The sequence below is a fragment of the Myotis nattereri genome (assembly GCF_964212035.1).
Source record: "Myotis nattereri genome assembly, chromosome: 3".
Classification (NCBI taxonomy): Eukaryota; Metazoa; Chordata; class Mammalia; order Chiroptera; family Vespertilionidae; genus Myotis; species Myotis nattereri.
The window spans coordinates 5682828-5708782 of record NC_138077.1 but is presented as its reverse complement, the minus strand read 5'-3'; the positions used below and the strand labels follow the sequence as shown (position 1 = coordinate 5708782).

General features: G+C 55.6%; 1 protein-coding gene across 1 annotated transcript in view; it reads right to left on the bottom strand.

Annotated features, from left to right (window-relative positions):
• The window catches only part of IGSF5 (immunoglobulin superfamily member 5), a 37164-nt gene extending 12591 nt beyond the window's left edge, over positions 1-24573 (bottom strand). The window contains exons 1-5 of the mRNA XM_081086864.1: positions 24471-24573; positions 20928-21001; positions 13916-14233; positions 12636-12935; positions 111-248 (exon numbers count right to left, since the gene is read on the bottom strand). Of these exons, the coding sequence (XP_080942990.1) occupies positions 111-248; positions 12636-12935; positions 13916-14233; positions 20928-20985 (814 nt within the window). The 5' untranslated portion in view covers positions 20986-21001; positions 24471-24573. The remainder of the gene's footprint in view (positions 1-110; positions 249-12635; positions 12936-13915; positions 14234-20927; positions 21002-24470) is intronic.
• Between the last annotated feature and the right edge of the window lie 1382 nt (positions 24574-25955).

Below are 25955 nucleotides of genomic sequence, written 5' to 3'. Positions count from 1 at the left end.
TTCATGGCTCCGACAATGTACTTTGGGGAAGAGCTGAGGAGCTCATGAACTTCAACTGTAGGTACCAAGAGTTAAAAATGTGTACAAATCCATAGAAACAAAGAAGTTACCTGTTTTCTCTCTCCGGGAGACACAGCAGCAGAAGATTACAATCAGAACAACGATCAGGATGAAAAGCAACGAGAATGACACTGCAAGTAGGGCTATGGCCCAGGTAGGCAATGAGGCACCTAGTTTATCAATACTGCCTGTAAGGTCAAAAGAGAGAAAAACACACATTTAGTGATGCTGGCCCGTCTGAGCATGACACCCTGATTCTGCCACACTGGACGCTAGGTTACGTTTCCAGTACTGTGACAGCCACCCTGCCCGCTGCCCCGAGGTGCCATGGGCACTTCCCTTGCGAGTGCGAGTTATCAACCCCTTGACAGCATCTTCCGCTACAATCTTGCTGCTGCCAATGGACACCTGCTTAGTAACACTGAGCACCTCTCCCACGCCTGAGACATAGGTGAGACTGCGCCGGACAACAGCACCCGATTGGAGGAATGATCCTCCTGCTCTGACCACCTTTATTTAGTCAAGAAATACTTAGTGTGCCTGGCTGGTGTGGCTCAGTGGTTGAGTGTCAACCTATGAACCAGGAGGTCACGGTTCCACTCCCGGTCAGGGCACATGCTCGGGTTGTGGCCTCAGTCCCCAGTGAGGGGCGTGCAGGAGGCAGCCCGTCAATGATTCTCTCTCATCATTGATGTTTCTCTGTCTTTATCCCTCTCCCTTCCTCTCTGAAATCAATAAAAAAAATTTTTTTAAATATATTTTATTGATTTTTTACAGAGAGGAGAGGGATAGAGTTAGAAACATCAATGAGAGAGAAACATCGATCAGCTGCCTCTTGCACGCCCCCTACTGGGGATGTGCCCGCAACCAAGGTACATGCCCTTGACCGGAATCGAACCTGGGACCCTTGAGTCCGCAGGCCGATGCTCTATCCACTGAGCCAAACCGGTTAGGGCTGAAATCAATAAAAATTTTAAGAAATATTAAAAATAAATGCTTGGTGAGCAGCTACTGCTGGACAAGACCAGAGGTGGACCTTTGGTTCTCGCTTCCGTGTCCCCACCTGCCGAGAGCTCAGCGTCCACAGGAAACGAGGACGGAGAGAGGAAGGGTCACTCGGGAAGGAACTCGGTGCCAAGCCTTCACTCCAGGGCCACCCAGTCCCACCCACGAATTCACTTCCCATGTAGCAACTGCTCTTTCCTCGGCTTTTCAGGGCCCCCTTCCTTAGTCCTCTCCGCGCTCCTATTTTGTCCCGTCCTCCTGGAGTGGGGGGGAAAGGCTGGGGGGCAGCCCTGGTGGAGTGGGGGAGAAAGGCGGGGGGGCAGCCCTGGTGGAGTTGGGGGGAGAAAGGCTGGGGGGCAGCCCTGGTGGAGTGGGGGGAGAAAGGCGGGGGAGCAGCCCTGGTGGAGTGGGGGAGAAAGGCTGGGGGGCAGCCCTGGTGGAGTTGGGGGGAGAAAGGCTGGGGGGCAGCCCTGGTGGAGTTGGGGGAGAAAGGCGGGGGAGCAGCCCTGGTGGAGTGGGGGAGAAAGGCTGGGGGGCAGCCCTGGTGGAGTTGGGGGGAGAAAGGCTGGGGGGCAGCCCTGGTGGAGTTGGGGGAGAAAGGCGGGGGAGCAGCCCTGGTGGAGTGGGGGAGAAAGGCTGGGGGGCAGCCCTGGTGGAGTTGGGGGGAGAAAGGCTGGGGGGCAGCCCTGGTGGAGTTGGGGGAGAAAGGCGGGGGAGCAGCCCTGGTGGAGTGGGGGAGAAAGGCTGGGGGGCAGAGCCCTGGTGGAGTGGGGGGAGAAAGGCTGGGGAGCAGCCCTGGTGGAGTGGGAGAGAAAGGCTGGGGGGCAGCCCTGGTGGAGTGGGGGGAGAAAGGCTGGGGGGCAGCCCTGGTGGAGTGGGGGAGAAAGGCTGGGGGGCAGCCCTGGTGGAGTGGGAGAGAAAGGCTGGGGGGCAGCCCTGGTGGAGTGGGGGGAGAAAGGCTGGGGGGTAGCCCTGGTGGAGTTGGGGGAGAAAGGCTGGGGGGTAGCCCTGGTGGAGTTGGGGGAGAAAGGCGGGGGGGCAGCCCTGGTGGAGTTGGGGGAGAAAGGCGGGGGGCAGCCCTGGTGGAGTTGGGGGAGAAAGGCTGGGGGGCAGCCCTGGTGGAGTTGGGGGAGAAAGGCTGGGGGGCAGCCCTGGTGGAGTGGGAGAGAAAGGCTGGGGGGCAGCCCTGGTGGAGTTGGGGGAGAAAGGCGGGGGGGCAGCCCTGGTGGAGTTGGGGGAGAAAGGCTGGGGGGCAGCCCTGGTGGAGTGGGGGGGAGAAAGGCTGGGGGGCAGCCCTGGTGGAGTTGGGGGAGAAAGGCGGGGGGGGCAGCCCTGGTGGAGTGGGGGGGAGAAAGGCTGGGGGGCAGCCCTGGTGGAGTGGGGGAGAGAAAGGCTGGGGGGCAGCCCTGGTGGAGTTGGGGGAGAAAGGCTGGGGGGCAGCCCTGGTGGAGTGGGGGGGAGAAAGGCGGGGGGGGGCAGCCCTGGTGGAGTGGGGGAGAAAGGCTGGGGAGCAGCCCTGGTGGAGTGGGGGAGAAAGGCTGGGGGGCAGCCCTGGTGGAGTGGGGGGAGAAAGGCGGGGGGGCAGCCCTGGTGGAGTGGGGGGAGAAAGGCTGGGGGGCAGCCCTGGTGGAGTGGGGGGAGAAAGGCGGGGGGGCAGCCCTGGTGGAGTGGGGAGAGAAAGGCTGGGGGGCAGCCCTGGTGGAGTTGGGGGGAGAAAGGCGGGGGGGCAGCCCTGGTGGAGTGGGGGGAGAAAGGCTGGGGGGCAGCCCTGGTGGAGTTGGGGGAGAAAGGCTGGGGAGCAGCCCTGGTGGAGTGGGGGAGAAAGGCTGGGGGGCAGCCCTGGTGGAGTTGGGGGAGAAAGGCTGGGGGGCAGCCCTGGTGGAGTGGGGGAGAAAGGCTGGGGGGCAGCCCTGGTGGAGTTGGGGGAGAAAGGCTGGGGGGCAGCCCTGGTGGAGTGGGGGGAGAAAGGCTGGGGGGCAGCCCTGGTGGAGTGGGGGGAGAAAGTCTGGGGGGCAGCCCTGGTGGAGTGGGGGAGAAAGGCTGGGGAGCAGCCCTGGTGGAGTGGGGGAGAAAGGCTGGGGGGCAGCCCTGGTGGAGTGGGGGGAGAAAGGCGGGGGGGCAGCCCTGGTGGAGTGGGGGGAGAAAGGCTGGGGGGCAGCCCTGGTGGAGTGGGGGGAGAAAGGCGGGGGGGCAGCCCTGGTGGAGTGGGGGGAGAAAGGCTGGGGGGCAGCCCTGGTGGAGTGGGGGAGAAAGGCTGGGGAGCAGCCCTGGTGGAGTGGGGGGGAGAAAGTCTGGGGGGCAGCCCTGGTGGAGTGGGGGGGAGAAAGTCTGGGGGGCAGCCCTGGTGGAGTGGGAGAGAAAGGCTGGGGGGCAGCCCTGGTGGAGTGGGGGGGAGAAAGGCTGGGGGGCAGCCCTGGTGGAGTGGGGGGGAGAAAGTCTGGGGGGCAGCCCTGGTGGAGTGGGAGAGAAAGGCTGGGGGGCAGCCCTGGTGGAGTTGGGGGAGAAAGGCGGGGGGGCAGCCCTGGTGGAGTTGGGGGAGAAAGGCGGGGGGGCAGCCCTGGTGGAGTTGGGGGAGAAAGGCGGGGGGGCAGCCCTGGTGGAGTTGGGGGAGAAAGGCGGGGGGGCAGCCCTGGTGGAGTGGGGGGGAGAAAGGCTGGGGGGCAGCCCTGGTGGAGTTGGGGGAGAAAGGCGGGGGGGCAGCCCTGGTGGAGTTGGGGGAGAAAGGCGGGGGGGCAGCCCTGGTGGAGTTGGGGGAGAAAGGCGGGGGGGCAGCCCTGGTGGAGTGGGGGGGAGAAAGGCTGGGGGGCAGCCCTGGTGGAGTTGGGGGAGAAAGGCGGGGGGGCAGCCCTGGTGGAGTTGGGGGAGAAAGGCGGGGGGGCAGCCCTGGTGGAGTTGGGGGAGAAAGGCTGGGGCGGGGGCAGGGTGGGCAGGAAATGAAAGGAGGTGGAAAGAGAAGGAAGGAGAGAAGAAAAGCCAATTTGATTTGTTACAGCCATGCCTTAGAGCAGTGGTTCTCAACCTTCCTAATGCCGCGACCCTTTAATACAGTTCCTCATGTTGTGGTGACCCCCAATTTCATTGTTACACATTGAACATAATTAAAGCATAGTGATGAATCACAAAAACAATATGTAATTATATATGTGTTTTCCGATGATCTTAGGCGACCCGTGTGAAAGGGTCGTTCAACCCCCAAAGGGGTTGCGACCCACAGGTTGAGAACCGCTGCCTTAGAGCTCTCCAACACACATCCTACGGCTATCTACATTCAAACTTAAATTAATTAAAATTATACACAATTCAATGCTCAGCGCCTCAGTCCCACTGGCCACATTGCAAGGGGGCCGGTGCCGCAGACCCAGAACAATGGCCTCCATCGGGGAAAGGTCTGCTGGACAGCGCCCCCTAGCGCCGCGCTGTGGGAACTTCACCAATGCGCCAAAGAGCCTGGACCACTGCCCTAGGGGAACCCAGTGCAGGCAAACCACTCTGAGGTTCCTCTGTTTAAATGTGAGCTGTGGTTCAGTGCAGGCTGCCGCTCCACCCTGAGTGCCTAGGGCTATCTCAGTGTAAAGGCATGCCATTTCATTAGCTCCTAGTCATTAGAAAATATTAAAGCAACAGACTTCCGATGAAGGAAGACAGGTTTACTTTTAAATAAATGAAGCTTCGCCCTGCCAGTGTTGTTCAGTGGTTGGGCATCGACCTATGAACCAGAAGGTCACGGTTCAATTCGTGGTCAGGGCATGTACCCGGGTTTCAGGCTCGATCCCCAGTAGGAGTGTGCAGGAGGCAGCCGAGTACTGATTCTCTCTTGTTATTCATGTTTCTCTCTCTCTCTCTCTCCCCCTCTCCCTTCCTCTCTGAAACCAATAAAATATTTTTTTTTAATAAATCAATGAAGCTTTCATAGGGTGGTCTCTGGGCCTTGTGTCAGTGGGACCACTGAGCTCCCTGTGGCCTCTGGTTCATCGTCTATAAGAGGTCCTGCTCCCACCAGGCTATTCAGAGACTCAAGAGATGCTTGTGAGATGCTGAGGGCACTCAGGGATGACGCGCTTGTGCGAGACGGCTGTGGCCATCCTCAGTTCCGTCCGATGGAGGCTGCTTACACACTGAAGTGGGACCATATGAGGAGCTTTCACAGCAAGGGAGGCAGCTGTGGTTACACACGAAGGTCTGGCTGAAGATTCAAAAGACAGGCTTCCAATTCACCTTGGAAACAGTCACCACACAGCTGCCTCACCGGAGTGCTCCCCGCTGGAGAAAACTGTCAGCGTGCCCAGCTGCTGCCAACCGGCCTGGGCACGGTCACCTTTGTCCTGACACCACCTAGCACAGAGATGGCTCACCCTCAGGGAGGGCCTGTTTAAAGAAAGGGAAGGGCCACCTTGCAGGGGTTGGTGACCATATCGCGGGAGTGAATGGGCGGTATGGTGACCTCACGCACACCCTTGTCCCTTCATTCAACCACCAGGTTCAGCTAAGTGATGCCTGCACGCCCCTAAAAGCCCCAAAGTGTCACTAGGGCGGCAGCTGGTGCCCACGGCTCATGCCTTTACTCCCTGTTTTGTGACCACACTCCATTGGGAGTCAACCAGCCCTGAGCTGTACACCTGGCAGAGACTGGCGCTCTCCCTCTGCCACCATGGAGCCCAAAGAAGGACATGGCATGTGTGCCGGGAAGAGGTGTAATTTGGACGAGAGCTTCGCAGAAAAACCCTTCATATTTTAACTAGAGGCCTGGTGCACGAAATTTGTACACAAAATTCCTCACAGTCCGGGAGCCCTCAAGGGATGTCCAACTGCCGCGGAGGCAGGGAGGCTCCCACCACCAGCTTCTGGCCGAGCATCACTCCCCCTGTGGGAGTGCACTGACCACCAGGGGGCAGCTCCTTCATTGAGCGCCTGCCCCCTGGTGGTCAGTGGGTGTCATGGGGACTAGTCATTCTGCTGTTTGGTTGATTTGCATATTAGCCTTTTATTATATAGCATAATAATTTTTAATTTATCAGATGTGACAAATATATGTATACCGATCTGCATACACATATGCCCAAACAGCATGAAATTTTTAGTAGGAAGCTAATTTTTAAATGAATACACTGACAGTGGATTAAAAGAAAAATAAATAGTAGTCCTATATTGATAAATCAAACATGGTGACAGTGCCCCAAACACAGAATCTTGGAATGAGCTCATCCTTAATCCAGCCCCTTTGTCTTACAGATGAATCACGTGGGACAAAGAGACTGGGTACAGCGGTCAAGGGCAGGGGCTGGACTCGCGTGTGTCCATTCTGCCCCACAGCTGTCCAATACGGACCACCCCTCCTGGGGAGGATACAGCCCAGGTCTCACAGAAAACAGGGCGTCCAGGCAGACACCGCCCCGACAAGGGCCTCTAGTGAAGGGGGGCGTGATGGCTCAGGTCAGGCGGCCTGGGCCCTGCTGAGCGGATGAGGACGCTATACCTGCGTGACCCAGCAACGCAGCTGAGGGAGATGATCTCCACGTCCACACGGCTTGCCTTCCTCCTACGTCCCTTCCCCCAGCTTCTGCACCTGAGGGCTGCGCTGCTGAAGTTACGGTGCGACCAGCCTCGGCGGGGAGGCTGTCCTTTTCCCATCTGTGGAGAAAAGGAAAATAGCACCTCCCAGATGCTCTCACAGAAGCGCTCAGGCTCCAAAAGGGCGCGTACAGCTTCTCTAAACCAACTGGATTGACACAAATGTCACCCGCAGCACGTGCGGGCCAGAAGGGACCCGGGAGGGACCCGGGAAGGACCCTGCATCCAGAAAAGTGATGATGACAACCCCTCCCTCCTGTCCTGTGGCTCTGAGGCAGGGACTGTCCTCTGGGCGCTGACCCACTGCTCCTCACACCAACAGCAGCCCATAGGCAGGCCTCACAGTCTCCATTTCACAGGCAAGAAAACTGAAGCACAGAGAAGTCGGGTGACCTGCCCAGAGTCACAGAGCCGGGGAGTGGGCCAGCTGGCTCTGAGTCCAGGCTGACTCGGGTCCCAACCTGGGTCATGATGTTTGATTTATCAATATAGGATATTTATCTTTCTTTTAGTCCATTGTCAGTGTATTCGTTTTAAAAATCAGCTTTAAATTTTGCGATTTTCCAGTTCAGTGGTCCCCAACCCCAACTGCCTAGTGGAGTCATTTGGGAGCTTTTATGGAATGCCAGTTCCCAGGCCCCGTGCAGACCAATGAAATCAGAGCCTGCAGGGCGGGTCCTTCAGTGTTGAAGCTCCCCGGAGACTGACAGGCAGCAGCAGGGATAGCGTCTGCCCCGTTCTTCTCCCGCTCGGTTTACAGGCGGGACAACTGCGCCCACAGGTCGGTGACTTGTCCAGTCACACAGCCAGTGCCAGAGCCACGTATGACTCGGGCCTGACCCTCCAGCCACTCTCCTCTGCTCTTGCAATTGCCACTCTTCACAAAGCTAAGGTGACCACCAGGAGCCACTCCATTCTACAAGATGCTCGTGTGTCCTGCAAAGATCGCTTTGTTACATCTCACAGCCCAAGCATTAAAGTAGGAGAAAGCCACCCAGGTGGGCAGACGGGGCTGTCGGGGCTTCTATCCAGGCGGGCATGAGAGGGCTTTCAGTTGCACGTGTCTGCGGTGCTTGGAGGTCACATTGCTTCTGGAATCGAGAAAATCGATTTTTATAAAACACTGGCATTAGCCCTTTCCTTTAAAAAAAAAAATCAATGTGTACTCCATACAACTTTTTGCCTGGAAGAATTCGGCTTCCTGAACTGCCATTGGCAGCCTTCACAGGCATCGTTCTGGAAATGAACACAAATTCCTGGCATATTTTTGGGCACGGGTGTCAGGGCTGATGCAGGTCCGACTCCTGAAGAAGCCGGGCGGGTCCCTTCTGGACTGGCCGGGAACTTGGGGGGCTCCTGGAGCCTTCTCGTCGCCAGCTCCCCCAGCCACTAAAACTTACATAAAACACACACCACGCAGCCAGCCACCAGCTGCTCTGGAACCTGATGAATAATTTAGAAACAAATTACCCTTTTCCAAATGAGCCCAATAAAGTAAGACTCATGGCGAGGCCCCCACTGCGCCCCCTCTGTGAGGCAGAAGGGACTCCAGCTGCCCTAAGTGAGGCTCCCCACTTCCCTCGTCCTGGTCTAGGAAGGATTCAGCCGGCGGGGGGAGCTGAGTGCCCCTCGCCCTCCGCTACCACAGAAAACCTTTGCAGGCAACTCAGCTCCCTAATCCATGTCCATGGGCATCATCCTTCAGACCAGAGCTGCTGGCTGCATTATTCCTTTTTTAAGATGCGTAGTTTAAACACAATTTCATTCCTTTTGGTGCTAATGGACCTTTTTTTTCAATCTGCCTATTCAAAGCCCAGGCCACTCTATATCAGATTTAAAGAGCTTAAAGCAAGCGGGTGGCTGGCCGGAGACATGGAGGGTTGGGGCTAGGACAGGGGAACGGTGGGAGTTGAACATCCTACAGAGCCAAGTGCTCAAAAACGAATAGGGACGTGTCAGGACGCCAGAGCCAAGCTGAGCGTCAAAGTAAATAATTTAGGAGCAAAATTACAATGTCATGAGTAAAAATGAGTCCGCACTAAAGCTGTGTTTAGGAAAAGGAAGGAAGGGGCAGGAAAGTCTTTTCTTTACAGAGGAATGCCAACTCATAGATACAGAAAAATGAGGGAACCGGAAAATCACTCTTTCATAGCCACCAACCAATAATTGCTTCAGGCAGAGACCTATGGGTGAACGCAGACGCTATCGGGTAAAAAATACTGAGAAACAAGAAATTCACACAGTCTCCCAGATTGTGTGTTCATTATAAAGGCAAAGGCACCTTTGCAATGAAGAACTCCAGGTTCTCCGCCTTCACCAAATGATCAAACTCACTATCAAGGAGAGAGAAAATGGGCCTCACGTGCCCACTAACTTCACCCACGTCTTGACAAAAATGTTTAGCCTCAATTAAAGTGTGTTGGAGAAAACTCTGACAAATCTATGGAAGGGCATCTTGCAAAAATCACCTTTCAAAATGTTTATATCAGGAAAGACAAAAAAGGTGGGTGAACAGTTGAAGATGAAAGGAGACTTAAGAATATCTGACCGTCAATGCGTGGCCTTTGACTGGAAGTTGGTTTGGGCGGAATAGCTATAAAGGAAAGTGGGTAAATTCAAATATGGGCCGTACATTGTATAATAGTACTATATCAATGTTCAATTTCCTGACTGCCCCCTGCATTGGGGATACACACACTGGCCGTGTTCTCATGAACCATATGCTGAGGTATTTAAGGGTGAAGTGTCATAAAGTCTCCAACTAACTCAAATCATTCAGCAAAAAAAGAGAAAGAAAGAAAGAAAAACAAGAAAAGCGGAGAGAGAAAGAAGTGTAACAAATGTAAACATTTGTTATATCTAGGTATTCGCCATCCTGTTCTTGCAACTTTTCTGGGGGTTTTTTTAATTTTCACAATAATAAGCTGGAGGGAGGCGAGCAAGCTGGCTGAATTCCAGCTTCCTCTTCTCATAGAGTCTTGCTGGAAACTAACCTAAGTTCCTTTCCGCTTCAGAAGCTGAAATAAATTTACCTTGACTTAAAAATCAAAGGGACACCAGTTTCTGTGTCCTTGACTCTCAGATGCACTGAGGCACACCAGAAGCAGGTCACAGGTCTGGCAGCCCCGGTCCCCAGGCCTGGGGCAACACCAGCTGGCGCAGATACCGCTGCTCCCCACGGACGAGGGCGGCTGTCTGGCTCCTCAGCTCTGCCTTCTCCCTGACCTGTATTCGCTCATGCTTTCATTTCCGTGGGCCGCCTGGCCTCTGGGGCATCTGAGCTGGCGACAGACCAGGGCCTAACGTCGGGGCGAGCCTGTGTGGGATTGCACGGGGGTCAGGCCCTGCAGGACACAGTGCCTCTCATGCTGAGCACAGCTGGGCTCTGAATGGCCTTTCACAGCTCACAGGGACACCACCTCTTACAGGCTGAATTGTGTCTCCCCCTCCAACCCCCAAATTCATGTTAAAGTACTAACTCCCAGTACTTCAGAATGTGACCTTATTTGAGAAGAGAGTATAGAAGCTACCGTCTAGTTCAGGTGAGGTCAGATTGGATATAGAATGGGCCCTACTCTGATATGATTAGTGTCCTTATTTTTAAGAAAGGAAATTTGGACACAGACGAGCACACAGAAAGACTATCACGTGAAGACGAAGGCAGACATCAGGGCAATGTGTCTACAAGCCAAGGAATGCCAAGGATGGCCAGCAACCATGAGAAGTGGTGGTGGGGACGTGGGGGTGGAGGGGTGAGAAACCTGGAACAGATGCTCCCTCACGGCCCTCAAAAGGAACCAACCCAGCCCTAACTGGTTTGGCTCAGTGGATAGAGCATCGGCCTGCGGACTGAAAGGTCTCAGGTTCGATTCCGGTCAAGGGCATGTACCTTGGTTGTGGGCACATCCCCAGTAGGAGGTGTGCAGGAGGCAGCTGATTGATGTTTCTCTCTCATCGATGTTTCTCTCTATCTCTCTCCCTTCCTCTCTGTAAAAAATCAATAAAATATATTTATAAAAAAAAAAAAGGAACCAACCTGGCCCAGCCGGTGTGGCTCAGTGGTTGAGCGTCGACCTACGAACCAGGAGATCGAGGTTTGATTCCAGGTCAGGGCACATGCCCAGATCTCAGGCTCGATCCCCAGTAGGGGGTGTGCAGGAGGCAGCGATCAATGATTCTCTCTCATCTTTGATGTTTCTATCTCTCTCTCCCTTCCTCTCTGAAACCAATAAAAATACTTTTTAAAGGAACCAACCCTGCTGACACCTTGACTTTAGACATCCAGACTCCAACTGTGAGACAATCCACTTCTGTTATTTCAGCCACCCACTCATACTTGGTTTCGTCGGCCCCAGGATACTCCTCCAGCCTCCAAGTGGCTGCTCACATGGGGGAGGGGGGGAGGGGGGGAGGGGGGAGGGGGGAGGGGGGAGGGGGGGAGGGGGGAGAGGGGGTGTGGCGGGGTGCAGAGTTGACAGGTGAGCAGATTCTGAAGGCAGACTGGCAGGGTCACCTCCCGCCTGTTACCAGCTCTAGGGACGTGGGCAAACTCCAAACAACACTGCGCCCCTGTCTCCTCCCCTTCACAACAGCAGTAGCAGCCTCCACAGAGGGTGGCTGTGCAGGCGAGTCTGGTTAATAGGTGAGAGGTTTAAAGCAGGGTCCTTACTGGGTAAGTGCTGTGGTGCTGTTTGCTATTGTTATCATTGCTATCATCATCATCATCACCTTGCTTTGGCTATAGCCTTGTTCTACACTTTGAAAGATCTGAAGGAAAGGAGTTTTCATGCAAGGAAAAGGCCGGCCACGGGATGGCCTGGTGCAGCACAGCACTTCCCCAGGCCTCCCTTTCTCTCCTCTTGTGTAAGATGAGGGTGTTCGCGTGTCTCCGCAGACAGAGCCGCGTTGGCGATTTTCGCTCATTCTTACTGCTTCTCTATGACCAAGATGCCTGGATGTAGGTGTCCAGCCCCGATGTTTCTCCTGGGCTCTGAGGCCCAGAGAATCAACTACTTTCCAGGCATCTCTTCTTGGATGGCCAATCCCTCACGAACTCTGTGTCCAAACCTACATTCAACACCTCCTCTCCCAAACGTCAGTGCCCCTTCTATGTCTTCTGTCTAGCAAGTCACCAAGCCTGAAACGCTTTGTATCGCCCTATTCTCCTCCTCGTCTTCCCCGTACTTACTTACTCACCCGTTCTGTCCATCTCGCTCCTTAATATCTCGTGCAATTATCCCCACGGCTTTGGGCATTTCCTCTCGCATAGATTACCTACCAGGGACCTCCTTGCTTCCAGTTTTACCTGCCTCTAGCCCTACCTGTTGCAGATAGCCAGAGCAACATTTCATTTGTTTATAGCTTTTTAAAATATGACATATTCCAGAGCCATAGTACAGAATCTCAGAGGGAAGACGGGAGTGGGGGGTCAGGGGTGGGAAGAGATCCACCAAAGAACTTGTATGCATATATACATAACCCATGGACACAGACAATGGGGTGGCGAAAGCCTGGGGTAGGGGGCTAGAAGGGATGAATAGGGAAAAAGGGAGACATATGTAATGCTTTCAATAATAAAGATTTAAAAAGTGAAACCTTATAATTCCACTAAGATTGGGGGGAATCTGAGAGCACTGGGCACCCTCCTGTAATGTTAGAAGAGCTTGCTTCATACGGGCCCAAGGATGGGATCAAACATGAACAAAGGGTAAAAACTGGGGGGAAACGCTGAATTCAAGTATTTATCTCTGAACTTGATGCCGTTTCATGCTACAAATTGTCGAGATTCTTAGTGATGCTTCATCTGTAAGTGGATACTTGAAAGATGGGATTTTAAAATCCAGTAACATCGCAGGGTCATTAAGCTGACACTCTCTAAGTAATTTGTCTCCATTCCTACCTGAAATCAAGATCCCTAAACATCGAGGTTAGGCAGCAGGGCATATAAAACGTAAGTATGCAATAATAACCTGCTTTACATAAAGCAAGGAGTCTTCACTTACCCGAGTGAGGCGGAGCCACAGTAAGGTTTATCGTGCGAGAATCGCGGGCCTGCAGCCCCTTCATCTTAGCCACGCAAGTCAGATTCCCACTGCCTCTCGGCGTCAGAGCCAGGATGCTCAGGACACTTGGAGGGTCGTCCGGCTCCAGAACCGAGTGAAAGCTTGAATCGCTCACGGGGACACCGATCTCCCAGGAAAGTTCCGGGAGCGGGTTCCAGCCCACCGCACGGCAAGTCACATTACAAGGTTCATCCTCAATGACTACAAGACTGTCAGTGCGAACGAGCAATTCCCCCACAACTAAAGAAGAAAAGAGAAACATTCTGAAGGCGTGGCCATGCCTCTCTGTTCCAGGTCTGCTTTCATTTTTCCTTCAATCACATTGCAGGAGTACTGCTTCCCCAAACCCAGAGTGGCTGTGGCCGTAGTGGGAAACCTTCATTCAGCTTCTATCTATGTCTTTATTTGCACTGTCCAGACCCACAGAAGAAAGAGGGGTAAAGTCAAAAACAATGATGTAGGCAAAGAAATAGAGGCAAGCATATGAAAGACTGGAGACAGGCAATGATCGCCACCTCGCTCTACCTGCCCCAGAAGACCTCCAGGATATAATTCCAGAAAAGCTAGTAGGTACCAACATGGATGAGATGGGAAAGTAACAAAACCTGTCTTTAAGAGTCTTAATCATAGAAACAGGAAGAAGAGATGGGAGGGAGAGAAACAGAAAGGAAGAAAGTAGAAACAGAGGCCATGAGGAAGGCAGGAGAGAAATAAACAACACAACAGCAAACACTTGTCAGTTCAGAAGAATTCTCAGGGTAACACTAACTGATGACTAACCCATACATTAAAAAAAAAAAAAAAAAATGCCCGAGCTAGTTGCTCAGTGGATAGAGCGTCAACCCACAGATTGAAGAGTCCCAGGTTCCGTTCTGGTCAAGGGCACATACCGTGCAGGAGGCAACCAACCGATGTGTCGCTCTCACATCGATGTTTCTCTCTGTCTCTCTCTCTCCCTTCCACGCTCTCTAAAAACCAATGGAAAAATATCCTCAGTGAGGATTAACACCAAGAAAAATAAAAAAAAGGGAGAGGGGAGGGAGGTGATAAATACGAGAACACATTCATTCATCAGTTCAGAGTACTGAGTGTCACACCGCCGAAGGTGCCCATAGGTCACCCTCTATGGCCAGCACTTCGGCAGGTCCCTTCCACTTCCCTGACACTGACCCCAATGAACTCCAAACGCGCCTCTTCGAGTCCCCCGCACGCATGCGCACCTTGGACGGAAAGGAAAGCGGATCCCTCGCGGCCGCTGTTCTGGAGGCTGCACTTGATGTGCCCCGCGTCGCTGAGCTGCACGTCGTGGATTATCATCTCGGAGGTGAAGTCGCCGCCCTCCGTGTAGTTCTCGGAGGTGAAGTGGCTGCTGGTGATGATGACCCCCGTGGGCGTGACGCTCAGGACCACCGTGCCGTTCAGGGCCCACATGATGAGGCTCCAGCCCCGCGAGACGGTGCAGTTGAAGCGGGCCTCCTGGCCCACCAGCACGGTGGCGTTCTTGGGTCCTTCTATGATTTGGTAGCTGGATCCAAAGGCTAAAAGACACCCCGTGTTCCAAGTAAGTGAATGAATCGATATTGATCAACTGTAGAGTTTAACCCTCCTGCATACAAGCTGTGAGCCCCGCGTGACTGTCCTATGGCTCAGATCCCAGGTCTTACTGGTCCCAACACCAGGTCTCCCAGACGATCAGCAGCTGCCCGTGGACAGGAAGCCACTCCATCCCTCCTTCCCACCGCCCTCTCCTCGCTCCACAGTCCTCAGCACCCCAGCTGGGCTGGCAGTGACGGAGCAGTGCCCCTCCTCCTCTTCCTGCGGATGTGACCTCAAGGATCTGACCCCAGCGTGGCCCAGAGAGCCACCACGAGCCCGGCTCTGTCGCTGCAGGGAAGCTGTTCAGCCTCACGATGAAATGAGCATTTCTCCTCCTGGTGAAATGAGGGGGACCTTCTCCCAGGGCTGGGAGGGGACAAAGAGGCTGGGGACCCCAACATGCTGTGATCATGGCCCATGCCCTCCCCCTGCACCCTGAGAGCCCCCACATGGGCCCTTAGGACAGTGTCTGTGGCTGGAGGATGAACAAGGTTGCGAGGGAAGGAAAACAGCTGGAGAGGGATGGAGGTTGGGTCCTGCATATACCGCCATGGAAAGTCATCTGGAAGCATCAAGAAGATGGTACTGTCACTGGGGCCTCGCCCTCCTCCTAAGGACTAGACGAGACAGAGAGGGATAAAGGGCAGAAAGATGGAGGGAGCTAGATGCCCTCGTGAGAACGCCCCAGGCATGCACTGGGCAGCCCCTCAGGAAGTCTCGCCGCATCTAGCTGAGTTTAAAACTCCACACGCCGGAGTGTGGGACCACGGACTCCAGAATGAGCGTCCTGGCTCACCCGACAAGTCATCTCCACTTCTCCACACCCCAAGCTCCGGGGGGCAAAACAAGTGCCACCGGGACTTATGTCCAGGACCAAATCCGGGTCAACCCTTCACGTGACCCACAGGCACTCAGTGGACAGTCACTGTCACATGACCCTCAAGAAGGGATCACGTGGACTGACAAGATGAGCCAAGAAAATCGGAGATTAAAGTAGCATTGCTTCCATCACGCCTTTCCCAACACTGCCCTTCGCTCACCAGCTGTAAGGCGGTTCTAAAAGAATCTCGTGACAGCCCCAAAGGTTTCTGGGAAGAAATCACACCGCTGGACACACAACAACAAGCAACACTTCGCCTGCGTTCCCAGAATGCACTGCGGGATGCACCGCAGGAACAGGTTAAGGGCGAAGAGTGAACCACTGCACGGACAGGGTTCAAGGCCAGCAGGACGGGGCGGAGCGGCAGCCAGGGTCAAGGGGGCGGCCACTGGCTGTATGGAGGCCAACGTGCAGGAAGGTCAGCTGTAAGTAGGGCTGCTCCTGTGTTGGGTGAGCGAGACCACTGTTCCCTATTCTTTGCTGTGAGTCCCGGGCAGGAGAGCAAAAAAGAAAGTGTGACTTAAATAACAGCTCAGATGGGTCCTCTCCCGGCTGGTGCCAGGCTGATCATTTCACTCCAGACACTGTGCCCTCCACGCCCATCTAAATGCCCTGCCAGCTGCATGTGTGACCAAGAAGACCCAAGGCTGCTGAGCTTGCTTTGCAGCTAGGGAGGTGAAAGGGGGAGAGGGAGGGGAGGGGGAGGAAGGGAGAGGGGAGGGGCCTGCACCAAATGGGAACTCTCTGAGTTTGAACCTGACCTTTAAGTTAAACAGGAGGCGCCAAGCCCTAAGCACTGAGTTGCTCTGGCCACGCAGCCTGGTCTGGGCTCCCACCACAGGTAATGCCCTCCAGCTCCTCCTCCTGACTCAGAAGCTGCCCTTCCGGAAGAGTGGGGTCCTGGGGCCGCGTTCCTCTCTCCTGCACCCCATCAGCTGGTGGTGTGCGTGAGCCTGTCCCACCCAGAGCAAATATGAGCAAACTATAAATAAGAGCTTTAATCAAAGTCACCTGCCTCAGCACACAGCTCCCCTTCCCCTTTGCTCCCTTTCCCTGTGTAGAGCGAAAGGGCAAGTGAGGGCCAGAGCCAGGGGGACGACCAATGTCCCCCTCCCAGGGGCCTCCTGTGCGCCAGCGACAGGGGTCACCCAACACCAGGTCCCCTCGAGGGGCTTATCCTATCTGCCTGCAAGATACTGATTCATCCGGCACTCTCCGATTCCCCAAAGCCTGTCTACAGCCTGCCCCTCGCTCTCTCTCCTGCCCCTCGCTCTCCCTCCCCCCCCCCCCCCCATGACCCTACTGCACCAGGCACCTCAGCAAAGAGGACAGGCTTCCCTTCTGTCCTAGCCAGTTTGGCTCAGTGGATAGAGCGTAGGCCTGTGGACTAAAGGGTCCGGGTGTGATTCTGGTCAAGGGCACATGCCTGGGTTGCGGGCTCGATCCCCAGTAGGGGGCGTGCAGGAGGCAGCCGATCTATGATTCTCTCTCATCATTGATATTCCTCTCTCTCTCCCTCTCCCTTTCTCTCTGAAATCAATAAAAATATATTTTTTAAGAAAAGAAAGAAAAGCTTCCCTTCTCCTCGCCGCCTCCTGCCTCCCTGGCGTGGGGGTTGGGGGCATGGACCTCTCAACTCCTCCACCCTCCTCTCCTCTGCTCCTCCTGCCGCACCTGTGGACCCCTCGCCTTCTCCCATCTCTTCGGTAACACTGGAAATGAACAGAAAGGCAGGCAATTCAAAGTCAGGCAAGGAAAGGGGAACAATGTGGGGTGAGCGCAGAAGAGAACTGCCCGGTGGAGGCAGCGCCCGAAGGTGAGAGTGGGCGTCTGAACCCCTCAGCAGCTGGGGCCACCGTAGGAAGGAAGCTGAGAAGGGGGGACGGGGCCGAGATGGGTCTCCACTGCTGAGGGCGACAGGAAGTGCCAGCACCATTGCTGTGCCACCCCCGCCCCCCAAAACTGCTCTCCGTGTGATTAGAGGGATCTTCTCAACACACCAGCATGTTCAGGAACTCCTTTCCCCTTACACCCCCCGAGACTTCGTTTAAACATGTCCATCATCCAGGGTAAAGACCAGATAATCCTGGGCATTACCACATCCTAAGACCCTACCTAGTCTCACATCAACTTCATTTTGCCCCAAACCACGCCCTCTTCCTCACCAACTCTTTCTGGCCCCAGGGCCTTTGCACAGGCAGTGGCCAGCCTGGCATGCTCGTCTCACTCCTCAGCGCCCAGCCAAGTTGTCACCTCCTCAGGGAGCCTTCCCAGACCACCGATTTAGGTTACATCGTTCTATAACGGCTTTCAGAGTGAAGCAAGTATCACAGGGGTGATTTTATATTGATTTTTCTATCAATTAGAGCCTGTTTCCCCAGTGGCTCTCAACTCTTTGTTGGCCCTCTGCCTGCTTTTGCTCATCACTGCATCCCAGTGCCTGCAACTAAATGGGGCACAACGGGCCCTCAGTTAATATTCACTGAGCGAATAAGTAAGTGGCCAGGTCCTCGTGACGCTGGGGATGACGTAGAGGAGAGGCTGGCAGAGGCTGGAGGGTGCACATGGAGTAGCCCTCAGCTACTCAAAGCCACGTCTGCAAACGAAGGTGTCTCTGCCAAAAGAAGTATCCGAGGGGCTCGGTCTGTTGCTATGATCCAAACATCATGGTTGGATCCCATGAGCCCAGGGGGCTCTAGAATTAGCCCAGCATCCTCTCCCCTCCTGGGAAGCCATCACCAGGCCTCAGCCATCCCTGCCTTCAAAAAGGAACTTCAGAAAAGGTGTCTGGGAAAGCTATGCACCGCGTTCCTCTGGGAGAGAATGCTTGCCACCTGCCGTGGCTGAAATGGCCTGGTTGCAGCCACATCCCCCAACTGTGCTGAGCCTGGTTCGCCAGCTGCACAAGCCCCAAGCTCCACACAGCGTGGGGAGGGGTCCCTCTCCGCGCCACAAACACACTTATCAGCACCTACTGGACACCGCACTGCACACTATCAGGCCGAGCTTTCGAACATCTTTCCCCCAAATACATGTCAACACCACGGCCCGGTGCCCATCGACGTCACATGAAAATAACCCAGACCAACGTGAATAGCACAGTCCTCACTGTGTGTAACACACCCATGCCCCTCTTCTAGTTCACTCCTTTTTGTTTTTCCAATGCTTCATGGCCAGAGTTAAAAATAAAATCCTATCTAATAAAAGAGAAACATGGTAATTAGCCGTACATCCGCTACCCTTCCCATTGGCTAATCAGGGCGATATGCAAATTAACTGCCAGCCAAGATGGCGTCCGGCAGTCAGGCAACTTGAAGCAAACCTGAGGCTTGCTTGCTTCAGTGACGGAGGACTCCAACGTTCCCCGCCTGCCGCTGCTGGCCTCTGAGCTTGCAGTTTGAAACATTGTTACAAATATAGAAGCTAAACAAAACCCCAGACATCTGCTTTCAGCTAGCCGGGATCTCAGAGCTGGAGTTGAAACAGTGTTTCGATTATAGAACACAAACAAACCAGATACCTGCTTTCAGCAGCCGAGGCCTAAAAGCTGGAGCCAAGCCTCAGAGCTAAAGCTGGCCCAGAATAAAAAAAGAAAAAAAGGAGCGGTTGGGAGCTTCAGTCACCCGCCAGCCTGAAAACAGCCCTCAGCCCCTCACCCAGGCTGGCCAGGCACCCCAGTGGGGACCCCCACCCTGAAGGGTGTGTGACCAGCTGCAAACAGCCATCATCCCCTCATCCAGGCTGGCCAGGCACCCAAGCGGGACCCCCACCCTGATCCAGGACACCCTTCAGGGCAAACCAGCCAGCCCCCACCCGTGCACCAGGCCTCTATCCTATATAGTAAAAGGGTAATATGCCTCCCAGCACCGGGATCAGCGTGACAGTGGGCAGCGCCCAAACCCCCTGATCAGCCCTGCTCTGTGCCTGATAGGGGGGAGCAACCCTCTGATTGCCCTGCAGCTCTGTGTGTGACAGGCTGCGGTGCCCCAACCCCCTGATCAGCCCTGCTCTCTGTGTGACAGGGGGCAGTGCCCCAACTCCCCTATCGGCCCTACTCTGTGAGTGACAGGGGGGAGCTCCCCAACCCCCTGATCAGCCCTGCTCTGTGCGTGACAGGGGGGAGCTCCCCAAACTCCTGATGGGCCCTGCTCTGTGCGTGACAGGGGGGAGCTCCCCAACCCCCTGATTGACCCTGCTCTGTGCGTGACAGGGTACGGAGCCCCAACCCCCTTGATGGGCCCTGCTCTGTGAGTGACAGGGGGCAGTGCCCCAACCCCCTGATTGGCCCTGCTCTGTGTGTGACAGGGGGTGGCGCCGCAACCTGCCCATCGACCCTGCCTTGAGTGTGACAGGGGGCGGTGCCCCAACCCCCCAATCGGCCCTACCCTGAGCATGACTGAGGGTGGCATCACAACCTCCCAATCCACCCTGCTCTGTGCATGACAGGGGGCGGCGCCCCAACTCCCCAATCGGCCCTGCTCTGAGCCCGACCAGGGGCTGCACCTAGGGATTGGGCCCGCCCTCTGCCACCCGGGAGCAGGCCTAAGCCAGCAGGTCGTTATCTCCCGAGGGGTCCCAGACTGTGAGAGGGCACAGACCGGGCTGAGGGACCCCCCCCCCTTCCCCCCGAGTGCACAAATTTTTGTGCACCGGGCCTCTAGTAATAAAATAAAATAAAATAAAATAAAATAAAATAAAATAAAATAAAATAAACCATTATCCTGTCCAGTCGGCATGGCTCAGTGGTTGAGCATCAACCTATGAACCAGGAGGTCATGGTTTGGTGCCCAGTTAGGGCACGTGCCCAGGTTGTGGGCTCGATCCCCAGTGTGGGGCGTGCAGGAGGCAGCCGATCCATGATTCTCTCTCATCACTGATGTTTACACCTCTCTCTCCCTCTCCCTTCCTCTCTGAGATCAATAAAAATATATTATTTAAAAAACAACATTATCTAGCCTCTGAAATAAAGTTCATCTGTATGTAAAGTCCAAAGCCAGCAGAACATACTCTGCAGTTAGACGTCAGGACAGGGGTCCCTTGCGGGGGGGCGGGGGGGGGCGTGGAAGCTTGGGTGGAGGGTTCCTGGCCTCAGTGCTAATACACGAGGTGTCGGCTCGTGGCGACTCATCCAGCCAGGCCTTCGTGACTGTGCAAGTCCCCGCGTGTAGATTCTCCGCTGCGAGGCCTCAACCCCCCACCCCCACCCCCATACGGAGCACGACTCCCCGAGGAGAGCAAACTCCAGCTGGAAACACAACAGCACACCTGAGCGACGGCCTGTCCACAAACAGAGCCACAACAGAGCTGGGGGGACAACCCCAGCTGCTCTGAGACCCCGAGGTCCGCACACCTCAGCTCTGCGAGGCAGCATCTGACGGGGGACCCTGGCCGGGGACACCCCGAGGCCATGCCCACCGACACCCTGGGTGAGGCCCAGACAGAAACACAAGAGGGACAGGTCATTTCAACAGGAGCGATGGCTGTGGAGAGGTACCGGGGGGGCACATGCCAGGAGGCGCGAACCCCGATGAAGAGAACTGGGGGTCCGCTGCACCTGCAGGGCCCCCGGAGCTGAGTCAGTACAGCAGGAAGTGGGCCCCCCCCCCCCGAAGAGCCCCCAGAGGGAAGGGCACGTGGTGGGAGGGGCCTAGGAACAACCCCTGGCACCACACCCGCCAGTGCCAGGGCCTCCTGGGTTCCCTCCTCCCCCTCCACGTGGAAGCCGTGGGACATCCCACCAGGCTCACGTGACCTACCTGCTAGGCCAGCCACAACGACCAGCACGGCCAGGACACCTTGGCAGCTGCCCTCCATCTTGGCATCTCCTCACCTGAGAAAAGAAAGCAGGCAGTTGACCAGCAGGAGCGGTAACAGGCAGAGCTACGCAGAGACCGACCAGCCCCGCGTCCGAGGACGAAGGAGTCAGCACTCTTGGTGTGGCCCGTGGACCGGCCTCCCCTAGGACCACAGTGTGACAGCCTGGACTTACAGCAATTCGCTGCCACCGTGACGCTTGGATCGCTGAGAAAGGAAACTCCTGCGCACGACATGCTTACATGATCAAAAGGAAAAGCAGGCGACAAGAGGAAGAACAGATCACAAGCGTGTGAGAGGGCAGCAAGAGGCGTGGAGAGAAACAGAGGAGGGGAATGTGTGTGAGGAGGGTGGTGGGCTGGCTGTCACTTCACACAGGGAGGCCCCAGGGGAGGTGGCACAATGTGGATACCTCACAGGAGCTTCCCAAGCAGAGAAGCAGCAGGTGCAAAGGCCCTGGGGTCGGATGGTGACTGACACACGTGAGGAACTGCAGTGAGGGCTCTGGGCTGGGGCAGAGGGAGGGGTAGGAGGGGAGAAGTCAGAGGTAGGGGAGGTCAAGACGAGACAGAGTGAGGTCCTCTCAGCCGCTGGGGATCCCGCCACGTACGCCTCTCGGCCCTCCCGTTCAACCCTCTGCTCTTTGGTGACCCTCTTGCTCATCCTCCATCTCTGCATTTTTTTCTCCTTACTCTTCCCTTCTCCCACAGACGGGCCTACCCCAGGCAGTCACCAGCACTGCTGGGCTCACTGAAGCAGTCAGGGCTACATCACCCACCGAGCGCATCCTGAACCGTCTACAAAAATAATAAAACATAGCCAGCTCCCCCTTAACCTGAGGAAAAGGTCTCTACTGCACACGTTCTTCCACCACCACCATGTGGGGCACAGTGACCCGGGGTGGCTTTCCCTACGTCTCGGGCGTCACCCCGATTTCACAGCCACACGTCCCTGGAGGATATGGGGTGCCAGTTCCATCAGAGCCCTGTGCGGGATTTTTGAGTGTGCTGACACCCAGTCCAGGGCTCCGGCCCCTTTCCTGTCTTACAGGCCGCGGGCACAGACTCATGAGCAGAAATACAAGCCCTGAAATGGGCACCGGGAAATGCCCGCCACACCGGCATCTGGGGAACACGCCTCCCACACGGCGCTGAGTAAAACAGCAGCAGTGCGAGGGGTCGCAGCAACACTCAGGACGTGACCACTGGGTAGTCACAGCCTATGAGAAGGAACATGGAACCACGTGTTACATGTGCATATGGTACTGAGTAGTCACAGCCCATGAGAAGGAACATGGAACCACGTGTTACATGTGCATGTGGTACTGGGTAGTCACAGCCCATGAGAAGGAACATGGGTCTGTGTGTTACATGTGAGTGTGGTACTGGGTAGTCACCACCCATGAAAAGGAACATGGGATCACATGCCACATGCATGTGTAGTCATAGCCCATGAGAAGAAACATGGGTCCGTGTGTTATATGTGCATGTAGGGCTGTGTAGCCACGGCCCATGAGAAGGAACATGGGACCACATGCTACATGCATGTGTGGTACTGGATAGTCACAGCCCATGAGAAGGAACACGGGTTTCCGCCCCCCGTTTCTGATGCCTCTGGGAAGCAGACGTCAGCAGGTGCGTGACCATAACCTCTCGTGTCCAGGCATGAGGTTCAGTGTCTGGGCTGGGGGCCTTCCCGTGTGGAGCCCCGCCCCTTGCCGTGATCTGAACTAGACTCAGCAGACCCCTCGGACACTGTACGCCTGGCAGCAGCTGTGCGCGCACCAAACCGAAATCACAGCCCTTGAGATCGGCTCAACGTCCCCAATCAAGTCACCTATTTCCAAGGTTCAGCGAGCACAGCTCCACACGTCCATCACCACCCATCCATCACCACCAACCCATCACCACCAATCCATCACCACCAATCCATCACCACCAATCCATCACCACCAATCCATCACCACCCATCCATCACCACCAATCATCTGGAATGCCAGACCCCAGCAGAGGATGAGGGGGAAACGGAGCCCTGAGTCACACACGGTGACACGGCTTCCCGAGAGCAATCAGTGAGCAGTGCACGCCCCGCGCCCAGGAGACCTGGGCAGCAGCTAAAGGTCACCAGCGAACGCCTCCGTCACTGATAAGCAGTCAGGCTGCCCACTAGGAACAATGACAACTTACTGATGCCTCACCCGCCACCGCCCACACGCCCTCTCGCTGGTTCTCTGCCGGGGGTCCACTGCTGAGGAGCCGGGCAGAGCCCAGGACATGGTGTAGGGTCGGCGAGAGCACGGACAAGGGTTTTGGGGGGTTTTTGAGGGTGTGTTTACGCGGGTTTGATGGGAAGGGTGTGTGCAGGAAGGAACTGTCATAAAGCTGATTTCAAGTGTGAACTGAAACCAGACGAGCCATTTAAGTGCATGAAGACCTGTGCCGGGTAATGTGCAAGTCACTATCTCTATGGAGTAGTCTGACGGGTCCCTGGATTTTAAGTTCTCGTTCATTTCATTGGGGAAGACTTGAATTACCTACTTCTAGTGGAAAAATTTCAAAGTCTTCTTGAAAGTCTTAAATTTTATCAAATTGTATCAAATAGACAGGATTTAACCCCCAACCAATTCCTTAAAGCCTCGAGGAGTCCAAAACACTCGAATTACCGAACGCCCCAGCTAGTCACCGTGGGAAGAAAACTGCTGAATTGGATCAACTCCCTTAACCACCCCACGCACAAATGCTTATTCCCGGGCTCTCGGACAGAGCTTGTTACCAGAACATCCAAAGGAGACCGTCCCTCTCTGGCAGCAGAAACCTCAAGCCCAAAAAGGAAGAAGCGCTTTGCCTGGTGCGTGAGCATTAACTGGCTTGCTGCAAACCACTGTGCCTCCGAGAGGGTACCAACGCCCCTGGACCCTCAGTCCCCCCCGCCCCCCCGCCCCCTCTCTGCATGCCCCACACTGGGAGGTGCCGCGGCACCCGGGTTTGGGCAGATGTTTTTGCTGTTTTTTTTCCAGAAGTTGTCACAACCCTTGGAACAGCCCAATTCCTTTTATGATCCTGAAGATGGAAAGACCACGCAGACCTATCAGACTCGGGGCAGCCTCAGAACTGCCATCTCCCGCCCACAGGCCTCTCCTCGGGCACTTAATCAAACGCCCGGGAAAGTGTGTCTGGGCACAGGGAGTCACAGTAATTTTCCAGCGTGGACGCCTGACCTCCCCCGTCCCACCCCAGCTTGGCGTTCAGCGCATCCCCGAGAGCTGGGACAGGGACGCCCTCCTGATTAGACATCGTCTCAAATTCCTTCACCCTCAGAGCCGCCGCCCTTTCAATGTTTAACTCCGCGGGAGGGGGGAGCCAGGATAGTGTTTGATCGCCCAACACTTTCCCAGGGAGGACAGCAGGTGTCCTGCTCCCTGGAGAGACCAGCACCTGGGCAGGTCCCACTGCACCTGTCCGGGACCCCAGGCCGGGCCGTCTTACCTCCGCAGGTAGATCTCTCCAGGCTCCGGCAGCCGTCTTGGCCTCCGTCCCCTCTCTGCACAAACACAGGAACAATTCAATCAGCCACAGAGAACCCTGACCCGGGCTCGGCCCTGAGCAGGAAGTTGCTCACGAAAGGGTTGTCACGTCACAGGCCAGGCTCTGAACGCAGAGGCAGCCTCCGCCGGCCGCGGGCCCTCGCTCCCCGAAGGTGCGGGCGTGCCAGCATGTTTCCTGGTAATCATTAGCCAGCCCCCGGCAGCAGCCCAGGAAGTCCGGCCCGGAATGCCAAGGCCTGGGGCCAGCAGGGACCTCGGCTCGGCTGCAGGGCCTGCTCCTCCTCGGGCCTTTCTAAGTCCTGCAGAGCCCAGACCCTCGGCCCCACCGTCCTCCACCACGGCTGCAGGCTGCCAGGCCCTTCGCCCTGAGGACGCAGCCCAGCCAAGCTTGCGCCCTGTGGCCTCTGGCACCGCCAGGGACTGGAGAAGCCGGTTCCCTGCCGGCACCTCCACACACACAAGAACGGGTTCTTTGTGAAAGAAAAACAAGAGAGTCCTTGGGGTGCGGAGCCCTGGCCTGTGGCCACCTTGAGGAGTGAATCAGTTTCCTGTGAATGTCAGCTCGGAGCTGTTATGTAGGAAGTTTGCTGGGGCCTCCCAGGCCCCACGCCCGGCCCCTCAGGTGTAAACAAAGGAACTTGGCTGTCCCGAGGGTTGTGACAATTTCTGGAAAAAGGCATCGCCCTAAGTCCTGGTGAGTAGCCCCATATTGAACGGTCCTCTCTTACATGGTTCTTTTCCAGTATCTGGCTTGTCTTCCCATTGCATTTTTGTAGTATTTTTTTTATTGATTTCAGAGAAGAAGGAAGAGGCAGAGAGAGAGAGAAATCAATAATGCGAGAGAATCATTGATCAGCTGCCTCCTGCACGCCCCACACTGGGGATGGAGCCCACAACCCAGGCATGTGCCCTGACTGGGAACCGAACCATGACCTCCTGGTCCATAGATCGATGCTCAACCACTGAGCCACACCAGCTGGGCTCCCCCATTACATTTTAATCTTGTGAGGGACTCAGGGTCAAGGGCGTCTACACAGATACAGGTACCAACAGAAATGAGAATCACGTATTTAGAATGAGACCCTGAATGAGGTCTGAATATGGGGCCCCAAAATAGTCACTTTGGCAGAAAGATTATTTTAAGCTGAAGACATTTGAGATTCAACAGATGAAGGGAAAATAACTCCTTAGTGCAGCAATGTTGGGCACTGGGGCTGCCATAAATTATTCTTCTCCCAGGATCTACTCCCAGAGGGAGAGCACAGACCCACTCCACCCCCTTCTCCTGGGAGTTTACGGTCCTGAAGACGGAAAGACCACGAGGACCTATTAGGCAAACATTCCCACGTTATTACCTCCTGTCCGTGCTCCTAAAAATCTATTTATCTTTCCTCAAGAAACTTATGTTTTCGTGCCATAAGAAGCC